This window comes from Ptychodera flava, chromosome 6, assembly GCF_041260155.1.
Source record: "Ptychodera flava strain L36383 chromosome 6, AS_Pfla_20210202, whole genome shotgun sequence".
NCBI classification, from domain to species: Eukaryota; Metazoa; Hemichordata; class Enteropneusta; family Ptychoderidae; genus Ptychodera; species Ptychodera flava.
In genome coordinates, this window is record NC_091933.1 from 1,225,410 (window position 1) to 1,251,045 (window position 25,636).

The following is a 25,636-nucleotide window of genomic DNA, read 5'->3' on the forward strand; positions in this document are numbered from 1 at the left end:
TTAAAATATGAACAGCCACTGCGAGGCATTCCCTTTCAAGATTGGAAAATGAAAAATGTTTTACCTGACCCACAATGCCGTTGTATATCCGCCATCGCCATCTTGCTGTAAACAGCAGAAATCCAAACTCAAATCCCAAAGCCTGGTCAAATCCGTATTCGGCGACAAAGCAGGGAGATTAGAGGTAATATATGCAGAGCAACTCTTCACTTTTGCAACAATGACGTGATGCATGTAATTAACTAAATCCATCTTTCTTTTCTACCCTTGTTCTTGTGTACAACCCGTCTACCTTCCCCTGTATACACGTGTTTCTATAAGCTGACAATCAAACATGCCTTGTCATCCTGGGGTATCTTCAGAATGCTTTGTGGTTCTGTTGTAGCACGAACACAATATTCGGAGATAAGACTTATCTGTCCATCGTACACAATTGTTACCGTTCGCCAGAATTTTTCCCTTCAATGGACTGTCCAAATTTTAGATGTCAGAATCATCACTGATGACACCGTCATGAAATGTTATAATACATCATGGTTGCCATCCGTGGCTTAGCTGCAAACTTGTAGCTCTACAGTGAGGCGGGCGGTGAGTTTTGGTTTTTGCGACCTCGCTCGTCGCTAAAGCTACAATGCAGAAGGCCCCGTAGAGTTCAAAATAAGTGCAACGCACCTGTTGCAGCATTTGAGTGTGAAATCCCACATATCTACTGCATGATTTGGTTGTACCAATTTATCACTCCTGAAGACTAAAACCATACTACACTAGCTCTGCATAGCAGGGCTGTGTGTTACCAGTGTTATACGGCCTCCCACCACAGCCCTGCAGACTGCCATGGAAAAAAACACTGGTGACTCCTCGGAAATACGGCGAGCAGTTACTCCGCCGAAAACAACCGATTTTGAATCCAAAACTTACATTGATCTTCGTTTTCGAGCACACCCACCTCGCCTAGTACACTCAGCCGCGCTTGTAAACTTACGCAAAGCCTACTTTTCTCTCTCTATGCGAGGGAAGCGGTCCCATTCGCCGCCATTGTTAATCTCATTCAACCCATGAGCACTCGAGCGAAAACCAGCCTTGCAAACAAAAGAGCATCATGTGATATAGAACTTCCGAAAGTCGACGTTCTGAGAGGAGTAGAACAAGAGAAAATTGTGAAATATGTAAAACTTTTGAAAAGAAAAAAAGAAAATTATTTTGTCAACAGAAAATGATCATCGTAGATTGTACATAGCTGAGTGGTGGTTAGAAATAATGTAAATTACAGAGTGCTACATCGCAATGCTCTTTTGTCTGCAAGGCTGGTTTTCGTTAGAGTGCTCATGGGTTGAATGAGATGTTCTGTATATACTTCAGTATCCTGTGAGCAAGGGGAACATATGTAATACCCCATCAGCTGGCGTGCATGGCGTTTGTTTTTATTACATATGACCGCCGATATCAGTATCAGCAAGCACATAGGTAATATGTAGATGTCAGAAAAAAAAACCTATGTTACAGTTGGCAAAATTACGTACGTGCCTGTTTTACTTGCCCTTCTAGTTCACAGATCAAGCAAAAATAAACAATTGATTCAAACTTCTTGTGATCAAAAACTTGTACAGGTTTACTAGATAGTACATGGCACATACACATTACAGTCATCAGCGTATGATGGTCCTTGTGATACAGTACCGTAGGATTTTAGTCGCAACACAAGCGAACGCAAACATGAGTACAGTTAAGTGCTTACAAAAGGCAAAATTATAACATGACAAAATACATGTTTTATTCCGATGTGACTGTCGTTTTTCAAATTCTATCTCCTCCCTCAATTTTGGAATCAACATAGGCATGCAGTATATCATTGGAATCGTATTTAGTTGTACAATGATGATACAGTTTCAATTTTTTCAAAATCCACATTCTTATTAAGAAACAGGCTTAGTATCATCAAAAATCTCATTTTTCACCTGATATTTGTGCTGAAATTTTTAAAGCTCGGTCAAAAATGGAAAGCTTATTTTGCTTCCTACATCAATGTGACAACTTGTTACATACCAGGGATAGAAATACTTTTTTATTTCTTGTGGCAAAAGTTTGCCACCGGATATAAAATTAGGTGGCAATTATGAAAAATCTGGTGGCAGTTTAACACATCATGTGATCGGTATAATAAAACATTTTGTCATTGCCACATACTCATTCTAATTTATAAATTCTTGAAAATATGGTGAGTACACGTCACAAAAAGTCAACCCATACTGCAGGCCTCGAAAATTTTTTCAAACTTACTAACCGTGGGACACGTGAATTTCATTTTTACTTGCCCGAGAGGAAAAATTACTTGCCCTAAATTTCTAATAACTGTACCAGTAATTTGTAACAGAGGGCAAGAGTTTGGCCATATGAAGTGAATTCAAAGAGGGAAAAAAACAGATTCAAACATGAACTACATCTTGTTAAAATGAAGGACTATTACCAAATCTGAAATGTCGCAGAAGAAATGTGAGAATACTTTAGTCTTTTCTGTAGATTTGGTCATCTAGAAAACATCTTTGAATTTGGAATTTTTCCACAACCTAATCCAAATTAAAATCTTTGCATAAGAGTAATAAGATTGTGTGATTTACAATGTGCATGGCTGGCTGCTGCTCTTTATTATCAAGCTGAGATCACAGACAACTGCTCTGCTAGTGTTTATCTGCCAATGCATACGCACATGTACATCTTCAACCCTTTTACCTGTTTACATGTTTGCTCACTGAGCACAGCAGTTTTATTTTGATAAATGTATTCGTCAAGAGAGCAGATTCAAGTTTCATTTTCGTTACTCTTCAGTGCAGATTTGTTTTCTGTAAGTGAGAGCCGATCCCTAACAACCAAGGTCACGTAATTTGAAACTGTCTGCATCTCACACACTACGTAGCTGCAATATGTGGCCTCCTTGGTCTGAGCCCGTTTCGACTACGATGTAAACTTGTACTTTTCAACTGGGTGTTGATTTAATTACGTTGTACAGTAAGCATTGCCGAGATCCATGGCTTCGAATAAGTTTACATCCATTTACCAAGCACATGGTGCAACTACACTATCCCGTGAAGCCGATCGATTGTCATACGAGTCATACACTTGCACAAAGAGAATGGCAACCACTGTCAAGAGCATACCACTTTACGGCACACATGCAAAACAGTGAGTTCACTCCGTGTCGTCGGAGAGAACATGTCGCAAAACTCTATTTTTACGACTTTTTGTGTTTTACAACAATTATTACAACGATTATTTTGCGATGTCGGGCGGATTTTCAAGGGTTTTCAGAAAAAAACTTTTGAGAGTTGAAGGACTTACAATGATTGTAGGCGTGTACAGACCTAATGAAATACGTTTTCAAGCTTGAATTGTCCAGAGCTTAGTTGATTCAACCGCTGGTGCACTTGCCCGTCGGACGGGAAGCATATTGATTTTACTTGCCCGAACGCAAAGTTCACTAGCCACGATCGTCGGGCGATAGGAAATTTTGAGCCCTGTACTGGCTAATGAATTGCAAGTATTTATTATTATTTAAATCATGATGGCTGCAGTTTGACTTTGTTTTCAAAATGTCACAACATGCTTTTATCTTGTGCCGTATGACTGCATATGCGGCTATCACATAGGGCAACAACATGTCAAGTGTACAAAAGCTGCTGTCATCGATATGGAGATTAGCCAATCACAAGTTTGGATTCACGCTATGTTTTCATTCATGCCAAAATGTCGCAATTAGTTTGGTTTTTTTTTACTAATGAGTTTTTCCGCCGTCAGACAACGCGTGTTCCTTCAGTGTTCCTTCATTCAAGCCGTAGGATCGATGACATGATGACCCAAAATTTAGTGGCAGAAAAATACCACCAGAAAAAAAATTTGGTGGCAGATTGACAGTTTTTGGTGGCAAATGCCACCATTGCCACCGATTATTTCGAACACTGCATACAGTGTTCAAATAAATGGGCCATTACTCCAGTTGACGCATGATTTTGATGTTTTGACGCGACATTTTCTATGGACGCATCAAAAATATGCTCAGCCAAAAATCCTAGTACAATCTCTGGATGCCCAACGCTCAATGTTTATGGAACGTATTTGATATTTGTTTGAACAAATACCAAACTCCAAAAACGACAAGGATAGAGTAGTATGTTGTTTAGTCTTCAGTAGTGATAAATTCGTGCAACCAAATGCAGTAAATATGTGGGATTTCACGCCCAAATGCCGCAACATGTGTGTTGCGCTTGTTTTGAACTCTACTGAGCCTTCAGCATTGTAGCTCTACTGGTGGGCGAGGTCGCAAAAACCAAAAATCACCGACCGCCTCACCATAGACTAGAACTACAAGTTTGCAGCTATCCATGGCTATGCTTGACTTTGCTTCTTGGCATCCCATCTTCTAACAGGATTGTTAGTCTCCACTTAACTGTGTTCAGTTCAGCTGAGGATAATTGTGAGTAAATTAAAAGTTATGCATCAACAGATATAGTATTTAGCATACGGGTGGCATTCTCGCAAGCCAGAGCAATAATTTCCGCTCCACTGACCTACGCAAAAATCAAGCTCTGGCAGATTACAGTAGGAAACCGCAGAAGTGTGAATGGGGTTAGTTAATTATTCATGAGAATATGTCATCAGAGTTAGCCAATCACGAATCTGTTTTACAAAGTCAAGTCGGGTCGTAAACCACAGACAAGGTTCTCGTTGTCTGTGTGTACACGATCGAACTTTCAGGCTCTGAGATCCTCTGGTTCTGTTGCATAAATCCGACAGATTTCAAAATTTTGACAGTTTCTCTGTCATGATTGAGAGCAGCGGCGACACCATGTGAATACTATGGCTTCGGTATGGACACAAGAGACGTCGGCCTGCAGCGAACCCGGCCCGGTCCCACTTCAACGTTGTTCCCGTACGCGTATATACGTGTACGCATTCGGCTGAACTGCAAACCCATGGAACAAACTAAACCTCTTGGTTTGTTTCCATTGTTAGCGTAACTTTTGTGATGAATTAATGAAACATAATCGGACTTGAACAACTGTGCAATTTGCCGAGGACTGTGATTTCGGCTGTAGAGTCGATCGGGAGCCTAGCGTGCATTTGTTTCACCTACAAAATCATTACAGGCCAAGCCCCGACTATCTAGCAGAAATGCTTACAGTACATCATACTGGTCGTACACTTAGGTCCCAGTCTAGTGGTGCGATCATTTTGCATCAGCCTGTTTGCAACACGGCTTTTTATGGCAATAGAGCCTTTTCTGTATGTGCTCCTCATTTGTGGAATGCTTTACCATTTGAGATAAGGCTTGCTAATTCTTATAACAATTTTAGAAGTCAGTTAAAAACTTATCTTTTCAGATCATTTTATTTCTAGACATTTTTTAAATTTTATCTCTTCGCATTTTATTGGTGTTTTCTCGCAATTTTTATTTATAATTTACCTCTTTTTTAGTGTTGTGTAAAGCGCATTGAGATTTTTAAAATGTAATGCGCTCTATAAGAAATAAATTATTATTATTGTACTTGGGCCTCAGCCAAGTACATTTGTTTTCATTCCGTGGGAAAAAACTCTGTAAGGTATAACCATTCCTGGCTGAGACCAGGAAGGGCAAAATGTCTTGGCTTCATCTTTCTTGGCATAATAAATGGCGTAATGATGTTAACTGAATGGAAGTGCTGCTCTCAGCCAGTCTTGAATAAGTGAGATGTGAATATTAATGCTTCTCTATCTGAGTTTTTGCCACAAAATCTTCTGAATATAATCAAAATGTGCATCGAAATGCAACAATTAATGCACCCTCCGTTTCCTAGGTGATGGCACGACCCTTGCTACACCTACTGGACGAGCCAAAGTGGGAGGGGTAATTTCAGTTTGGTCGAACAAGAGGGCTCGAGACCAGAATTTAACATTTAAACTTGAAACATGTTTAATCGCTGGACTAGTGTTAATCGAAGTAAAATTGTGAAAAGGAAAGGTTTTATATCCCGGACACAATGAAAAACATTACGACTGGAAACTGTACCCCCAGTTGAGAATAGTAATGCCCACAGCGATGGAGAACACTTATCCTTGAGCTGAGAAAACCAGACCATCATTTCGAAATAGAGCTGCAGATTCGAGAAGCTCGTTCAAAATAGCTAGGTACACCCCATAAAGGGGTGGTTTCGAGTTTTGAGGGCAAATTTCGCCTCCTTCATATAGAAATCGTACGTTTGTTTTTCCAGGAGAACACACCATTTGACACAAAATTTGCATGTAAAGGGGTCGCCAGTAAGCACGTGGTCAAATCTGGCATAAGAAACAATACTGTATGAAATGTTGGGTAAAGCCAGTCCAAAATAAACTGATTTGAACTTTTGTGTTTTGTAATTTATACTACTGCAGTAACATTACCTTTTTTGACAACATCACACAATGTAATACGTTTTGAAACTGAATACTCCGACGTATTCTGTGTCTCCTTTGCTAAAAAATACGGTATGCCGATTACCATGTAAGGAGATGATGACGTCAAGACAGATTTGTAGTGTGTTTGGTCCTGGATGGTGCACGAAGTTTTGTCAAGGTAGCTTGTGTATTTATTTCCTAAATGGGAGAGATTAGGGTCGATCTAAACGAAGGCCGAAGAATGTTATGATCCTCTAAGCGAGCTGAACTCTAACGCGAATGGTTGGATAATTTGGAGGATGTCTAGAATGATCTCGTCTCATTAAGATTATTTGGCAGTCAGTATTGAATTTCAACTGCGTCACAAGTTTGCGAAATGAGTATTCCGTCGAACGGTCAACGAACAATATTTTAGAAATCTGGAGACATGGCACATCGCATTTTTATTTTAATATTTTATATTTTACAAAAGATGTAAGAAGCAATGATTTTGTCGAAAATTCTGAAAAAAATATAGGAAGATTTGATCGCGAACACATTTCACTTGGGGTCAACTAGCTCTGCGTACGATGCTGTGTGTTCCGCTACAGCTAATCGCCCCGCTCACCACAGCCCTGCAAAGACCCGTACGCGTAGCGTACGTCGGTCGGTGACTTCAAATCCATTTTGGGACTTGACGTAAAAAGCCAAATTACTGCCGAAATTCAGCGTTCTTGGGCCCAAGTCGTATCCCAGCCTACTCAGCTACTCGATCACTTCCAAAAATGACAGTCTTTTATTCACTTCTCGTAAATAACCGTCGATGTCGGCAACTCTCTCGCTATCCCTGCGTACGATGCTGTGTGTTAGCTGTAGCACATAGCATCGTACGCAGGGCTAGGGGTTAACATGGGGTCGCAGCCATGTTGCCTCAAAACTTATTTCTGTCTGCACTAAAAACTCAAAAATGTCGGATATGAACCTGAAAAATCGATGCAATTTTGTCAAACTTCGGCGAAATTTCAGCATATAGACAAAATTTCATCTAGGTAAGGTAAATTTACTGAAATTTGATCGACAAATAATCCTGAGCTTGAACGTGACAGCTCGCCTTCTCCGGGAAGTCAAGCATCCAGCTGCTCATACACAGTTGCCCATATGGCCAGGTTTTTGAGATCGTTTTCAAGCGACGGCGGCAGACCGTACGGGGCTCTGGATATGAACCTACCGCCGGTGTAGCTGTAATAACTGTTGCGTTGTTGGTCATGTCAGTCCGTCCGTCCGTCCGTGCCCACGGACGAAGTCCTGGGGGAGTTATAGGTTTGGTCATGTCAGTCCGTCCGTCCGTCCGTTCACGCAGATATCTCAGACATGCCCTGGTCAATTTCTTTCAAACTTTGCACAAGAATAGTACCCAACCCCATACAGATGCACGTCGATTTGTTTCACAATGCGATCGAATTTGGCCGTGTTAGAGGCCTTTTTAGTTTACACCTCCATAGACTCCCATGTATAAGGCAGTTCTCCATAGACTTTCATGTATAAGGCCAAGAAAAATAAAAATTTAGTTTCTCATCGTATTCATATTGCCTTAAGGATGCAGTGACACAGTTTTTTGTCCCCACGGATAAAGTCCAGGGGGCTTATAGATTGGGTCATATCCGTCCGTGAGTCCATCAGTGAGTCCATCGGTTCACGCAGATATCTCAGACATTTTGACAAAATATCATGTGACCTTGGTGACCTTTGACCTCAAATATACATTATTGTCCATAACTCAGTAACCACAAGTGCTAAACCTTTCATATTTGGTATGATGGGACACCTTATGACGCCACATATTGTACCTCATTAATTATGCACATATCTAATTTTGAGCGAGCCAATAGAGCTAGAAGTCTGATTTTTGGTATATAGGGATAAGTTAACAATATAATTTGTTTGACAAACGTCACGTGACCTCAATGACCTTTGACATCAAATATACATATTTGTCCACAACTCAGTAACCACAAGTGCTACACCCTTCATATTTGGTATGATAGGACACTTTATCATATACCCATGCCCATATTGCTACATCCTAGTGACGTTCAACGTAAAATATCAGCCGTGATATTTCACGGTAAACGTCGAGATATGCACGATGAACGTCATCAGTTTTAGAGTTTTCCCGAACTACATTAGCAGTTTGTTGGTAAACAACATAAACAACAAAATGGCTGCCGCTCCCCGCCTGCGAAGCGATGTCGCCGACGTTAGAAGTCGAGGAACACGGGTATACGGAAATATCACGTTGAGTCTTGAAATGTTTTCCCATGATATTTTTTTGGTAAAGTTCTAGCCGTTCGCACGGCGCCGGCACTGTGCACGGTCTCCACCGAACAGGCAGTGACTGAGCGCGTGGCGTGACAGCGATGTCGCGCGCGCGACGACTGTTGACATGGCAACTCTAAAGGTAAACTAACAAAATGGCGTCCCCTCTCCGCGCGAGCTCCGTGCCGTACGACGATCGAAATCAGGATAGATTCAAAGCTGAGCAGTTTTTGATCGGTTACAGTTGTAATAGCATATTGCACGTTAAAATGTTCCTTCTGTATGACGATTTTTGTATCCCGGTGTCTTTCATCTTGGGTTTCATTGAGATATGGACGACTTGCAGCGATGTCACGCGTGATGTTGACATCTTCGTCGTATACTTTATGAATGAAGCCTGTTCACATAAACATTCTGATATTTATGCGCAAGGCGTAATAAAGTAAAGCCTCAAAATTAAAGGTTTTTCGTTCTATTAGTAAAAATTCCCTAAAATTATGGGCATGGGTATATGATAAATCGGTTTATTACCCAATATTGCCTGTTCCTTGTGGTATCGATGACGGGTGGTAGCATTATTACAGTGTGGTGGGTTTCCATAGCAGACCTGTACAAATGTAGCCCAACCACTTCCTCAGCAAAGTGTTCCCACTTCCCAACTATACAAATTCAGGGGAATGGTAGGCCATAGATCCCCAGTAAATACTGGCTGCATCTCAAAATAATGGTTTTACTACACACACACAAATCGCACACAGAGCTAGCATTTAATAACAGGATCTGTCAATGCATGTTTACACATAAAATGATCAAGATTAACTGTCATCTGCCATGGAAATGTTTAATCTAAGTACTTGTTTGGTCTACTTTTGGCTCTGTAAAGCCCAATACAAGGATCTTTTTGAGTTCAAAGCATATGTATAGCTGGTAAATAGGGCAAGATGTGACTATCGCACACTTTGTAAACAGAAAAATATTTTATCACTTTACAGTAGATAAGAATTTACTGTAAAATGCGTGAAATTATTTCAATGGATCAGTCAATAGCTTGCTGGTCATGTGATACTTTATACTCTAGCTATCTTTGTCTTCTATTATACATTAGATTCTTTTTGAAGACAACAAGAAGGATGTTCCTCACAAGATCTGAATATGACAGGTATGAAGTATTTCTGTTCTTTTATTGCAACTAAAAACATTAAAATATAAGAGTGACATCTACATTGATTGAAACATACATGTACTTTTTGTTGATGTCGTTGGTACAGTTGAAGCATGTTGAATGCTCGACATTTTTACACTGTGACATTTTAAGCCATGCAAATTAATTAAACACAAATGCAAACATACTCATATCTCAGTTGTTTCCTCACATACTGGTACACATATTTGAAAGACACTCTGATATTGATTACTGGTATTCCATTTACTTTTAGGGGTGTCAATACTTTCTCCCCAGAGGGTCGACTTTTCCAAGTTGAATATGCCATAGAAGCTATTAAGGTATGTGTTCCTAGTCTTTTTACAGTTCAAGCCCACTGTGTATGTTAGAAGTCAGTGGATCTAGCTTACACAAAATAAGAGAAGTTGAATTTAAATGATAGTTTAGTAGCTGAAAAAATGTGTTAGATGAAATCTATTAAGCCATGTTGAAAGTGTTGGTTTTCCAACACATTACGCTGTCTTTATCCTTATATCACTTCAAGTGACAATAAAGACAAATTACATTTGATGAATTTTTATGATATCAGTGTAACATCTTTCTTACAAGAAAATATTTTGCAGAACAAGTATATTTGTTATGTTTTAAGCAATTTAGGAATTTATTTTTGTTGTTTCTGTGACTCTTTGTGAAAAATGTAATCACCATTGCTGTGCAGTTTCTGTAGTATTATACTATTGTGAATTTATTTCACCAACTTTGTGATACTGAATTGTCAAAGCCATTATATCTGAAAGTTCTTGTAGAGGTAAAAGTTTGCAATCCACAACCGAAACATTTCTGAATACTGAAGAAATATAATAGAATTTTGTGTTAGCAGCATGGGGAAGTGCACTGTAGTTCCCCCTTTATTATAATTTATGAAATCTTGAATGTTCATTCTCAGATTGGCCACTGGTTGGCAACTTTTCAAGAAAGATCAGAGATATTACAAAAGACTTTTTCATATGTAAAATAAAATGTTTTATTAAAGCTGCTGTTCTATTACTTACAGAAAATTTCTAGAATGACATTATGTTTACAGCAAGGGCACGAGTTATCGGAACACCAAATTAGGTAATTACCCAGCAACTTAGCTGAGCACTTTGCAATTTGACCTGGCATTTACCTAAACAAGAGTCTGTTTTATTGTCTGAAGACTGATAAGATATCCACCAAACTCAGCAGGCAGCTCCCACTGAGTAAACTGATATGCCTACACTGGAACAACCCATTTTCAACTGGCATCTAGTTCATGGGAAAATTGTGAAAAGGGGGAATAAATATTATGATGTAACACAATCTATTGTACTCATTTTGTGTCCTGGGCCTGAACCTGACAGGTTTTGCCTCTGTATGTTATTTGGAATTGAAACATCGCAGCATCCCTTGTAAATCTAGAGTTACAAAACTCGTCAAATTTACCACCTTCCATGAGCCCACCACCCACGTTGATGGAACAGTCCATTTTTATCATATGATTGGATGGTTGCTCTGACAGTCAGTGTTTCGTCGATGTATGTAATTGTGATTAAAAAACTGGTAATAACATGCATATATACAAAAACAGAACACAAAATGACAGCGGCAAATCATGTTTTACACTTTACAACATTTTATTCCAGCCCTTCAAAACTCTCCCATCAACTACATACAGCTGCCAGTCAAAAATGTTTTTTTGCAGTGCAGGCATATCAGTATGGAAGACCGGTCACGACATGCGACATGCGAGTTTTTTTTTAAACTGCGACATGCGAGTTCTTAAACTGCGACATGCGAGTTCTTAAGGTAGTGACTCGGGTTCCTTTGTAAATTTTAGCGATTTTGTGATTATTTCATATTCTGAACCCTGAAATATGATCTTTTTATTAGAGAAAACTGTGAGATAACATTGTACTGGAAAATGTCTTAAATTTTAGTGAAAACACGGCCTTCTAACCACTGCGCGAGTTATTATTTTCTTTTTGTTTTAACGGTCCGGATTACTGTCAGCGTTATCGTTATACCTTGAGGAGATTATGTAAATTTTTACGCACCATGTTGCGCATGCGCGCACGTTTTCATAAGAGATGCTATCCAACATGGCTGATGACTGCCGGCAGTATAAGCAGTGCAGTGTAGAAAACGCAAACGGGGGCCGAAGAAGCAAAATGGAAAGCTGATGGACGCGATGTTGTGTGTTGGCCGCTACAGCTAACACACAGCATCGTACACAGGGCTAGCGAGAGAGTTGCCGACATCGACGGTTATTTACGAAAAGTGAATAAAGACTGGCATTTTTGGAAGCGATCGAGTAGCTGAGGTAGGCAGGGATACGACTTGGGCCCAAGAACGCTGAATTTCGACAGTAATTTGGCTTTTTACGTCAAGTCCCAAAATGGATTTGAAGTCACCGACCCTACGTACGGGTCTTTGCAGGGTTGTGGTGAGCGAGGCGATTAGCTGTAGCGGAACACATAGCATCGTACGCCGGGCTATAGATTACACTGCCGTCCAAAGAGAATCTATTTAATCTTCACTGGAAAATATGGTTCTATAACAGCAGCCCATATCTTGGACTTAGTTTGTCCATGGATGTAGGAAGCATAGTTTGTCCAATTTGTCAATCCGACACTGTTATGTCGGTCTAGAGCACAGCAACGTACGCGAAACGTCGCTTCACGATCGTTGCCTGTCAATTTCTATCTGTGGTCAAGAGAGTGTCGCTGGGTGTCGCGATATGTCGCCGTTTCAATTTTACAATGAGTGAATCTGTCGAGTATCGCCTCAGTCGTTTATTTTAAGTCATGAAGAATCGCTTTTACGTGTAACTGAAGTTGATTTTGGTTTCATACCCGAGGCCATAACAGTACATGTCACAGTGGAAAGCGAAATAGCGCACGAAAACCCGGTCATTTTTTATGGTGAGCAAAAGGACTGCAGCAGATCACATGTGAAAACCACAAAAACAAGTGCGACTTTCCCGCATTCCTTGAACTTCTCAACTACAGAATTTTTTAGAGCATCGAGAGTTGGTCGTCTCATCTCCGAAAGCAAGCAAGCAAGCAAGTGACGTCTTGTACTATAGGCACAAAAATCGGCACTAAAATGAACTGGGCAACCATTTCACACTTGGTACGTGCATAAATTACGGGCTGTGAGACCGGAAGTCGAGCGCAAGCGAGAGAGCGAGCGCGCGTCGTCGGCAGAACGCAGACCTGTAAACCATTCCGGCTGTATGATTTTTTAAACTTTTCTCGTCTTGTAACCAGACTCTAACCGTTACCAAACAGTGTACAGTTAATATAATTATAAGCTAGATACGTATTTGACAAACAGATTATGCCCTGAATTATCTCTCTAGTGTTTATCGTGTAAATAGTACCCACCGCTTACGCTGACCAGCCTCACGTTTCTACGCACAATTTTCATCATTTTTAGGCGAACTAATGTTTAGGACTTGTCAGAAATTCTCTAACCTGATGCCCAATATTTAACCTAGACCCAGATCGAATAATTTTTTTTGAAACGCACAAAAATCCGACTTTTTCGGCGATTTTGTGTGAAAAATGGGACGTTTACACAAATCGTCGATTTTCTCAGTTCCGATTTTTGCTATGTATGCGCACCTTCAAATGAGTGTAAGTCGGCGACGCGTGGGCGGATTTCCCCGATTCTTCGCATGCTAACACTTCATGAATAGACCTGAAAAACCGTGTCTCAGATTTTTGATAAACCCCCTGAAGTGACGATAACTTGACAAACGTGAACAAAAGCCGATAATTTATGCGAAATCCGACAGTTCACACTTCGAAGGCTCACTGTGCAGAAACAAAAGCGAATTTCAAAATCCAAAACATGGTTTTTCCCCCTGTATATCCAGCTGTCTAGTGCCGTTAACAGATCACTTAGGGGTGCTGCCAATTCTTACTTATACTCTTTTAAGTGAAAAAATTCAAAATCACATGTTTTTGACTTAAACAAACATACCAATGCATGTTTTGACAACTAAACAAAATTTTTACCTTCTTCAAATATAGACCTATTAAAAATGTACCACATGTTGGGTGTGAGACCCTGTTTTCTATGTGAAACTTTTGATTGAAAATATGTGTCAACCAAACTGAGTCACTACCTTAAACTGCGACATGCGAGTTGCAAAACTTATATGGCGTTTGCATACATGTCATTTCATTCTCCTCCTAACGACGGATTACAGAGGTAGACACTAGCTTATTTCTGCATACTTCTACTGTGGATACACCCTGGGAGAAATAACGGCCACGTTAGGACTCCGACATGTATGGAAGTCCGGTCACGACCTGCTACATACGACCTGCGTCTTTAACTGTGATCTGCGACCTAACCCTAAACCTAACGCTAACTACCCTAAGTTATGCCGTTACAATTTTTCTGTCCCTTGGCCTAACCTCAAGGGTTGAGAGCGAAGTAAGGCTTTTTACGAGAGAAAACCTAACCCCTAACCTTAACCCTTAAACCCCTACCCTAACCCCTAACCCTAACCGCAGATCACAGTTTTAAAAACTCGCATGTCGCATGTCGTGACCGGTCTTCCATATAGTAAAGTAAGCCTTTATTGAAATCGTATCCCAGTTGGGATCTTGATCATAAAGTACAATAAAGGTTCAGTTTACTCAGTGGAGGAGCTGCCTGCTGAGTTTGGTGGATATCTTATCAGTCTTCAGACCATAAAACAGACTCTTGTTTAGGTAAACGCCAGGTCAAATAGCAAAGTACACAGCCAAGTTGCTGGGTAATTACCTAATTTAGTGTTCCAATAACTCGTGCGCCAAGTGTAAAATTATGTGTGATGAATTGCTGGGACACTTTATGTGTTTTCTCTCTTACAAACCTTACAGTAACGGCACCAATGATTTTGACGATGAGATACAGCTGGATATTGATACACTACCTAATTAGGTTTGTCAGTTTGCTCTCAAATTTACCCTTCTAGTGGTCAACTTTTACAACTTTGCGCCAACATCAGACAAGACTAAAACAGCAGGTGACGCAGCAAGATGTCTGTAAACTAATTTAATATGTAGTATGTTTATATCTTTACAGCAGCTATCAGTTTCAATGGTGACACACACAGAGACTGGTTGCCAAGTTTTACAAGCAGTTCAAATTCACGGAGAGGTGGTAAAAGAACTATGTTACTGCAAATTTAGACTCCGAGGACAGTGTTCTTTGTAGTTGAATATCAATAAAGTTCATGACTTCAAACAAAATCTAAAACTAACAACACAAATCGATCTGAAAGAATCAGAATGTTTGAGTAGCGATAGCAATGTCTGGAAGTCAGGGCTTTGAGTCAGCAACTTTCTAGTCTAATAAAACTCAGAAAGGAGATGTTCTGGTATTGCCAGCCATGGTGGGGCTTTGTATACATACGCTGACATGTAATTAGCAGCTATCAGTTTCACTGGCGTAATGATCTGTACATTTGTACAAACAGACGTTGAACCAGACAAAAAACGCAACATGGATGGCTCCCGGACGACACCAGCTGAAGTGAGAGAGAAGATTGTTCAGTTGTATTTCAATGTCTGTCATTTTCAGAAATTGGTAAACATTGTGGTGGTATTTCAAAGCAAACGGCCAACAACATTGTTTTGCGGTACTTGAAAACTGGCAGTTTCCTGCCAGGCAAATCATCTGGAACATCGGTAAAAAAACTGACTGCAAATGTTCTGGAGCATATTGAATACTACAAAAGTGTAAAACCAAGCATTTATGGGCGTGAGATACGGCAGAATTTACTGGTTCATGGGGTATGTACCGAAGAAACCCTTCCCTCCCTCTCCTCAATTTCAAAGGCGCTTAACAAACACCTCCTGACTTCGTACTGAAGTAGGCCCCGATGTCAGCTCATTGAGAAATGTGGTGTCATTCATTTGTTGATAACCAAAGTAAAGTTTGTTCATTTTACACATCACTCTATTTTTTTGAAGTCATGAACTTTATTGATATTCAACTACAAAGAACACTGTCCTCTGAGTCTAAATTTGCAGTAAGGTCGTTCTTTTACCACCTCTCCGTGAATTTGAACTGCTTGTAAAACTTGGCAACAAGTCTCTGTGCGTGTCACCATTGAAACTGATAGCTGCTGTAAAGATATAAACATACTACATATTAAATTAGTTTACAGACATCTTGCTGCGTCACCTGCTGTTTTAGTCTGTCTGATGTTGGCGCAAAGTTGTAAAAGTTGACCACTAAAAGGGTAAATTTGAGAGTAAACTGACAAACCTAATTAGGTAGTGTATCAATATCCAGCTGTATCTCATCGTCAAAATCATTGGTGCTGTTACTGTAACTGTACTGTAACAGTGTGAGACATGTTGAATCAGTGGGGAAGATTTTGAGGTGATATGCAAGAAGGCATGTTAAAACTCATCTTTAAATTTTATTAAGAATTCAAACTGGCAACTAGTGTCATTGTTGTCTCACTATTATCATTTGAATATCTTGTCAGTCATTGGGAAAATAAATGCTAACAAAGATGGTTTCACTGGCTAAGCCTGTTTTCACATTGCTTGGAGTCAGAAAACTTTTGATGACAGCATAGCTGTGAAGGACGTCTTTTGATTTGGATTGAGCCCATGAAAGTTTAACCCTAGAGTGCCAAAGTCAATTTTGTGACCTTCATACAATACCAATCTATAAAATGTTTTCTCTCAATTTTTTGTAAAATATTGATTAAAAACTGTAGCCAACAAAACTATCAAAATAATTTACAGGAAAAATATGAAAAATATAAAAAATTGGTAAGGTGTTGCACTAAAATGTTGGTGTGAAAAATTACAACACTCAAAGGGTTAATATGTGCCAAGTTTTGAAGGCATTAGATGCAAGGCTATTTTCAGACATTTTAATGTGCATAGATACAGTCACTTATGTTTAACTTGAAAGATTTAATAAAAACTGGAAAATTGTCATAATTTGTACATAGATAGCATTTTGTTTTTGGTATTTGCAGCTTGGTTCCACAGCCATTGGTATCCAGACAGCAGAAGGTGTTGTGCTAGGTGTTGAAAAGAGAATTACGTCATCATTGATGGAACCAACAAGCATCGAAAAAATTGTAGAAATAGACAATCATATAGGTAGGTATACAATTGGTGTAAATTTCACTTACCAAGTAGTCTGTACATACTATACTTGATGGTAACCACATTCTAAGATACAATCACCAACATTGATATCATAATAAAATCACAGATATTACAGCATATCTTTTTCACTAAATATGGTACAAATCCCTAAAGATATTTGGACATAACTGTATAGAATACAGGGTTTTGCCTTGTAGTAAGAATAAGAATTTTACTGAGATAGTTATCACTTTGGATTTTTTTAGGTTGTGCAATGAGTGGCCTTATAGCAGACTCCAGGACAATGGTTGACAAAGCAAGAGTTGAAGCACAGGTATGAATACATATTGTACCTCAACTTGAAGTACATGTACTTTTTCATGATTTAACACCAGCAGTAGAACAGTATACAAAAAGCCAGGTGTATTTACTTTGAAAAGTCATCAAGGAGTTCTACTATTATATTTTAGCAGAATTTCAATGGTTGCGTATCTTTCAGGCAATGTGCATTGCAGTAGCAAGATTAACTTTTATTTTCACCTTTTTGTAGAATCATTGGTTTACATACAATGAGCAGATGTCAGTAGAGAGTGTAACACAAGCTGTATCCAACTTAGCACTTCAATTTGGTGATGATGATGCTGATGTAGGTGCCATGGTAGGTATAATACAATCATCTCTGCACCTTTTTTAAAAATGTTTTGTTTTATTAGCTATTGATTTGTTAGTCCCCACGGACACCGTCCGGGGGGACTTATAGGTTTGGTCATGTCCGTGCGTGTGTGCGTCCGTGTGTCCGTGCGTCCGTCCGTTCACGCAGATATCTCAGAGATGCCTGAAGCGATTTCATTCAAACTTGGTACAAGGATTACTTCATATGTCATACAGATGCACGTCGATTTGTTTTGTGATACGATCCAATATGGCTGCCAGGCGGCCATTTTATTACGATTTTTTCATGTACAGAGCCATAATTCAGGCATGTTTCAACTGATTTTATTCAAAGTTGGGTACAAGGACATTGATCAATGTCATAGATATGCACGTCAATTCTTTTTGTGATACGATCCAATATGGCCTCCGTGCGGCCATTTTGTTACGATTTTTTCATGTACAGAGCCATAACTCAGGCATATCTCAACTGATTTTATTCAAACTTGGTACAAGGACATTGACCTATATCAGACATATGCACATCAATTTGTTTTGTGATACGATCCAATATGGCCGCCAGGCAGCCATTTTATTACGATTTTTTTCATGTACAGAGCCATTACTCAGGCATGTTTCTACAGATTTTTTTCAAAGTTGGTACAAGGACATTGACCAATGTCATACATATGCTTGTTAATTTGTTTTGTGATACGATCAAATATGGCCGCCATGCGGCCATTTTGTTACGATTTATCATGTACAGAGCCATAACTCAGGCATATCTCAACCAATTTTATTCAAACTTGGTACAAGGACATCGACCTATGTCATACACATGCACATTGACTTGTTTTGTGATACGATCCAATATGGCCGCCGTGTGGCCATTTTATTACATTTTTTCATGTCCAGAACCATAACTCAGACATGTATCAAGCAAATTTATTCAAAGTTGGTACAAGGAGATTGACCAATGTCATACATATGCATATTAATTTGTTTTGTGATACGATCCAATATGGCTGCTGTGCGGCCATTTTGTTATGATTTTTTCATGTACAAAGCCATAACTCAGGCATATTTCAACCTATTTTAATCAAAGTTGGTACAAGGACATTGACCTATGTCATACATATGCACATTGATTTGTTTTGTGATTCGATCCAATATGGCCACCATGTGGCCATTTTATTACGATTTTTTCATGTCCTGAACTACAACTCAGACATGTATCAAGCGAATTTATTCAAAAGTATTTTTATCACAGACCTAATGAAGAGGACTCTATCCTCTCTGAGGACCTGTAATCAAAGCACCCATTAACAAGTGGGGACTGTGTCATCAACGATGACTTGTTGTAATTAATGTCAAGATACTGTTCAGCATGTATATGGCAACACAATGGAACACTTCACTATCAGTCTACTGATCAATATCGTACACTGACCCTCTTTCCAATTGCAATTAGATTTTCAACGTACAATGAATGTAAAAACAGAATAGCAATTGTAACTGCTTCTGTGTCTCATTTTCAGAGTCGTCCATTTGGGGTTGCACTGTTATTTGCAGGCATTGATGAAAAGGGACCACAATTGTAAGTAAATTGTAGCATTTAATGTTCAACAGTAACAAATGTATAGCAATGATGATTATATATTACAGCCACATAAAAAACAATCAGTTCTCAGTAACTATAGTGCTATAAACCATAGCTGTTGTCAGTGTGGGTTTGTGGATGTATACAGCAATGGTCTATAACTAAACCATAGCTGTTGTCAGTATGGGTTTGTGGATGTATACAGCAATGGTCTATAACTAAACCATAGCTGTTGTCAATATGGGTTTGTGGATGTATACAGCAATGGTCTATAACTAAACCATAGCTGTTGTCAGTATGGGTTTGTGGATGTATACAGCAATGGTCTATAACTAAACCATAGCTGTTGTCAATATGGGTTTGTGGATGTATACAGCAATGGTCTATAACTAAACCATAGCTGTTGTCAGTATGGGTTTGTGGATGTATACAGCAATGGTCTATAACTAAACCATAGCTGTTGTCAGTATGGGTTTGTGGATGTATACAGCAATGGTCTATAACTAAACCATAGCTGTTGTCAATATGGGTTTGTGGATGTATACAGCAATGGTCTATAACTAAACCATAGCTGTTGTCAGTATGGGTTTGTGGATGTATACAGCAATGGTCTATAACTAAACCATAGCTGTTGTCAATATGGGTTTGTGGATGTTTACAGCAATGGTCTATAACTAAACCATAGCTGTTGTCAATATGGGTTTGTGGATGTATACAGCAATGGTCTATAACTAAACCATAGCTGTTGTCAATATGGGTTGTGGATGTACACAGCAATGGTCTATAACTAAACCATAGCTGTTGTCAGTATGGGTTTGTGGATGTATACAGCAATGGTCTTTAACTAAACCATAGCTGTTGTCATTATGGGTTTGTGGATGTATATAGCAATGGTCTATAACTAAACCATAGCTGTTGTCTGTATGGGTTTGTGGATGTATATAGCAATGGTCTATAACTAAACCATAGCTGTTGTCAGTATTGACTTGTTGATATGTAACATATTGTATAATCCTGTTGACAGGTTTCATCTAGATCCATCCGGTACATTTATACAGTATAATGCCAAAGCTATCGGTTCAGGGTCTGAAGGAGCACAGTCTGCTCTTCAAGAAGTTTATCACAAGGTAAACATTACTGGTCAAGTTTCATACTGCTTTTTGATATTAAATGTCTGTTGTTCACACCCTCATTGGATGTCCAACTGTCTTGTTAATTTCAATGATAGTGTTATCAATACCTCAAGAATTACTGATCAAACTGACATAGGATTGAGTGTAAAGATTCTCTTGATAAATAGTTAGCTAGACAGACTTGGAAATATCATACAGTGGCAATAAAATAACTCACTCAAGGCAGGACTTTTTGCACATCTAGTCATTTTTTGACCATAATTTCAGTTTCTAGAAAGGTAATCAAATTTTGTCTGTATTTGTTATTTGCAGTAGGTGTCATGTGTGTTAGTAGCAACAATTATGTTGATTATCAGAAAAAAATAATCCATTGAGTTCATTATTGTATGACACTGTCATCAGTTTCATATTGCTTTTCCAGATGGATGTATTTAGTCTGATACATGTAGCTGTAGATGCTTATGTCAAATTTCTTTAATGGTAGAGAATTTTTTTGGAGGCACATAACTTTGATTGAAGGGGCTAACAAATCAAACTGATGGATTTTACTGTGATAAAGAACTCAACAAGATATATGTGAAGCATATAAAATTGTTTTTTTGTTTTTTTATCTTTTATTGTAAAATGTCATCCTGACTGACAGGGGAAACCCCCATATACAACAAATCTGCTCTTTACATTAATCTATTAATTCTCTCAAAACCATGCAGTATGTCAACTTATGAAATTGTTTTTAGTCCCCACGGACACTGTCCGGGGGGACTTATAGGTTTGGTCATGTCCATGCGTGTGTGCGTGCGTCCGTCCGTTCATGCAGATATCTCAGATTTGCCCGGAGCGATTTCATTCAAACTTAGTACAAGGATTACTTCATATGTCATACAGATGCACGTCGATTTGTTTTGTGATACGATCCAATATGGCTGCCAGGCGGCCATTTTATTACGATTTTTTCATGTACAGAGCCATAACTCAGACATGTTACAACTGATTTTATTCGAAGTTGGTACAAGGACATTGATCAATGTCATAGATATGCATGTCAATTTTTTTTGTGATACGATCCAATATGGCCGCCGTGCAGCCATTTTGTTAAAATTTTTTCATGTACAGAGCCATTACTCAGGAATGTTTCAACAGATTTTATTCAAAGTTGGTACAAGGACATTGACCAATGTAATAGCTATACACATCAATTTGTTTTGTGATACGATCCAATATGGCCGCTGTGCGGCCATTTTGTTACGATTTTTTCATGTACAGAGCCATAACTCAACCGATTTTATTCAAACTTGGTACAAGGACATTGACCTATGTCATGCACATGCACATTGATTTGTTTTGTGATACGATCCAATATGGCCGCCGTGTGACCATTTTATTACATTTTTTCATGTCCAGAACCATAACTCAGACATGTATCAAGCGAATTTATTCAAAGTTGGTACAAGGAGATTGACAATGTAATACATATGCACATTAATTTGTTTTGTGATACAATCCAATATGGCTGCTGTGCGGCCATTTTGTTATGATTTTTTCATGTATAAGCCATAACTCAGGCATATCTCAACCAATTTTAATCAAATTTGCTACAAGGACATTGACCTATGTCATACATATGCACATTTATTTGTTTTGTGATACGATCCAATATGGCCACCGTGTGGCCATTTTATTATGATTTTTTCATGTCCTGAACTACAACTCAGACATGTATCAAGCGAATTTATTCAAAAGTATTTTTATCACAGACCTAATGAAGAGGACTCTATCCTCTCTGAGGACCTGTAATCAAAGTACCCATTAACAAGTGGGGACTCTGTCATCAACGATGACTTGTTTTTCCTGTTGTTCATTTAGCAATGAGACACTGCCCATGTAGTTGAAATATTGCTTTCCCTCCACAGTCAATGACATTGAGAGAGGCATGTAAATCCATATTGAATATCCTAAAGCAAGTTATGGAAGAGAAACTTAATTCTACAAATGTTGAGGTAAGCCTACTTTATTTATTTTATTTTGTTTGCTCATCAACAGCGCCATCAGGCAGCCACTTACAGACAAGAAAATAAAGAAAAGGATAAAATAAACTAAAATTTAAACAAACAAAAAGTACCCTAAACATCAAACAATGACAAAAACAAATTAACATGTCTATTAAAAGTTGAATGAGATTCTTCAAAAACATCGACATCACAAACCTTATCAATTAAATCATTAAAAAGTCTTGACGTACGTCCAATCAGGCCATGTCCAATCAGGCCATTTTTTGTAACATCAACTCTACAGTAAGGGATGTGTAATAGAGGTCTATGTCTAGCAGAGTATCAAGAGTATCTACTGATGATATGACTATCTTTGTGAGACTTCTTTTGACTTGTTTTTGATATGCTGCCTCAGAAATCATGTACATACCAATGCTATGCAAAAAATACAGGGTAAACTACAAGGTAACTAAAAGACAATCTGCTATGCTATTTGTAATTTTCATGTGGCTTAAGTGATGATATACCATAGTTAATAAAGTAGAACTGTACACTAGGTCCCTGACATGCATGCCTCCACTGTTATGACCTTAAGTATTTCCTAGGCAACAGTACCTAGGGACTTCCTACCTACCTACTCTCCTACTTTGCACCCATGTATCACTTATTTAATACTTTCCTTGTTTGTTATTCATCTCTTTCAGATGGCCACAGTAACAAGAGATTTGCATTTTCACATGTTGACAAAGACAGAGATAGAAGATATTATTTCAGAGCTGTGAAGTCCTGTTATTACATTTGATGTTGCATTCACTTGTATAATATTTCTGATGTAATCTGTGAGCATTGGTGGGTTTGTGGTACTAGACTTTCATGGTACCATCAGCCAAACAAATGTCAGATATAGATTTGGGAAAATAGAAATTTCACTTCCACAGATGTGTTTTGTCATTCATTTAGTCATACTAAATGTGGACCTGTAACTATTTTTCCATGTAGCTCTTCTTGATATGTAGTTTAGTGATGGCACTCCAGCAATCCTCCAAATATACGTCTAGAAATGACCCATATGACAGATTTTAGAAATAATCCATATGATACATTATTGAAATCACCCATTGAACAGATTACAGAAATCATCCATATTATAGAAAATATCTGTATGCATTGCAATAATAGTGTAAAGTCTTGTAGAGCCTGACTGACTGCTTGAAATTTCTGTTTTCCATTTTTGTAAAATTCAAATTGGCTTCAAACTTGGACACAGATTTCATATTCCTGTGGCATGCTGTTTTGGCATTGTGGGTACAGTTGTTATTCTCATCAAACCTACAACTGCTTTCACTATCACACCTGAACCATGACAACATTGTAACAAAGATTCACCATTCCACATATTATTATGAAACGCTATGAAAAAATGCAGAGGAACAGTTTAAACACACTTTGAAGAGAGGCGTCATGATATCATGGCTTCACTGTGTTAATTGGATGATGAAACTGACAGAAGTTGAAGCTACAACACCAGGAGTCTATGAAGAATAAGGTAGACATTGTCAAGTAAATGCTGATAAAACACGGAATATGAACAAGTTGGTAATTTATGTGATGTAATCAGATTGTTCTATTTGTTGTGACAAGAATGGCTTGATAAAAGTCCAAGTGTTGTTAGTGTCATCACCAGTCATATTTCAGACTTTGTAATACCTCCATATAATAATACCTGTCAAATAAATATCTTGAGTCACAAGCAAGACTGCTGAATAATTTCTTTGTACAGTGTGACAGTGGAACAGCCAACAACTGTGAATAGTGGCCATTGTGAGTGAACATCTCTTGCAACAACACCAACTGTATGGTTCTACATTGGATTCTACCTCATTCCCTTGTGATACAGCAATGGAATGACAAAGGATGGCATCAAATGTGTTTGCAATTCGAATAACCATTTAAAAGTACAATGTAAAGGGAGTTGTCCCAAGAGCAGAAATGAATAATTGATGAGCAGTAGCACAGCCAGCAGTATATTTGATACTTAAGGTGGAGCTGCATGTTGCCAACACAGTTTTTTCAAAGCAATATTTCTCATCAAAGATGACAAAGAAACCCCTTCATACTATAAATGTTCTAAAAGCAGAGACTCTAAAGTTTAGTGTGGTAGCAGTAGTTTACTCAAAGGATGAAGTGGGTGTATATTTGGGGTAAAAAACCTCAATTTTGGTATTAATTATAAAACTTTAAGTCAAAAACTTGACGCTATTTCCTGAAATGTAATATTTCACTCAAAAGAAGAGTATATGTTGAAAAAACAACTATTTGGCATTATCTATCCTCTTTCTAAAATGGCAAGGGTTGAAAGCCTGACACAAAAATATTGATTAAAATCATGATAACAAAATTAAAATGCCTCTTATTCAAAATGTAAGAATTTATTGCCAAACAAAATAGTCGTTTTGTTATATAGCATTTAAAGAACATAATGTGAAAATTTCAGAAAATTTGACCCAGTCAGAGTGGAGTTAAATTCTTTGGAAATTTTGAAATTTGGAGGAAGAAGAAGCCAGAAAATAGGGTGATTAGCATACATTTGCATAAATTAACACTTTTTTATCACGCAACTTTCGACTTCTTGACAAGTTAAAGGTGAACCCAACCAATATTTTAATCTTGGGTTAATAAATTGATTAAAGTTGAATAAATATTTGCAAAAAAAAGATTTTTGAGCAAAATATGCTGTGTTGGGTGCAGCGCCCTTAATGAAGGAAGTAGATTAATTCTACGAGGTGAAACACGCTGCCCATCAGGCAGTTGTATATGAAATCCATGTTTAGCCTTCTAATATCAGAGGTGCAGTATTATGGGAATACAATATGCAAGTTATAATTATCAGAGCAGGGACTTTGTACTGCTTTGCCAAGGCAGGCAAGTTTCAGAGTTGCCTAGCCAGGTGTCTGTTGTTAGTGGAGGGTGTGTGGATAGAAAGTAAATAAGGTGTTGCATCAAAAACTCCACAAGCTGTTTTTAACAAATTGTATTTTGGTTCTTTTTGAAAGGTAATAAATTACTAGGTATGATCACCCAGCAATGATTGCATTATCCAGGGGTTCAGATTAGTTGAAGATTTTCACACACACAGTAGTAGAATTTACAAATTTCAGTGCACTGATTCACCACAGGCCACCATGTGTGCATGTTCATAACCCCAAACTAGCTCTGCTCAAAACAACTTGACAGTGCACATGGATGTCATTCTTTACAAGGAAACTTGA

At 38.4% G+C, this 25,636-nt stretch overlaps 1 protein-coding gene across 1 annotated transcript; it reads left to right on the forward strand.

The window, feature by feature from the left end:
- The first annotated feature begins 7 nt into the window (after positions 1-7).
- On the forward strand, positions 8-24,117 carry LOC139134541 (proteasome subunit alpha type-5-like). Its single transcript, XM_070701421.1, has 10 exons — positions 8-184; positions 9,803-9,856; positions 10,134-10,200; positions 16,881-17,007; positions 17,262-17,329; positions 17,546-17,653; positions 19,185-19,243; positions 20,271-20,373; positions 22,290-22,376; positions 23,072-24,117. The coding sequence occupies exons 2-10, from the start codon at positions 9,828-9,830 to the stop codon at positions 23,147-23,149; spliced, it is 726 nt and encodes a 241-aa protein (XP_070557522.1). The 5' UTR covers positions 8-184; positions 9,803-9,827; the 3' UTR covers positions 23,150-24,117.
- The last annotated feature ends 1,519 nt before the right edge of the window (positions 24,118-25,636 follow it).

What these genes read in the sequence shown, in the direction of transcription:
- LOC139134541 (XM_070701421.1), top strand. Translation starts at nt 9,828, where the DNA reads ATGTTCCTCACAAGATCTGAATATGACAG. An exon ending in AGAAATAGACAATCATATAG is followed by an intron (nt 17,008 to 17,261) that starts GTAGGTATACAA and finishes GGATTTTTTTAG; the next exon opens with GTTGTGCAATGAGTGGCCTT. An exon ending in GATGAAAAGGGACCACAATT is followed by an intron (nt 19,244 to 20,270) that starts GTAAGTAAATTG and finishes TCCTGTTGACAG; the next exon opens with GTTTCATCTAGATCCATCCG.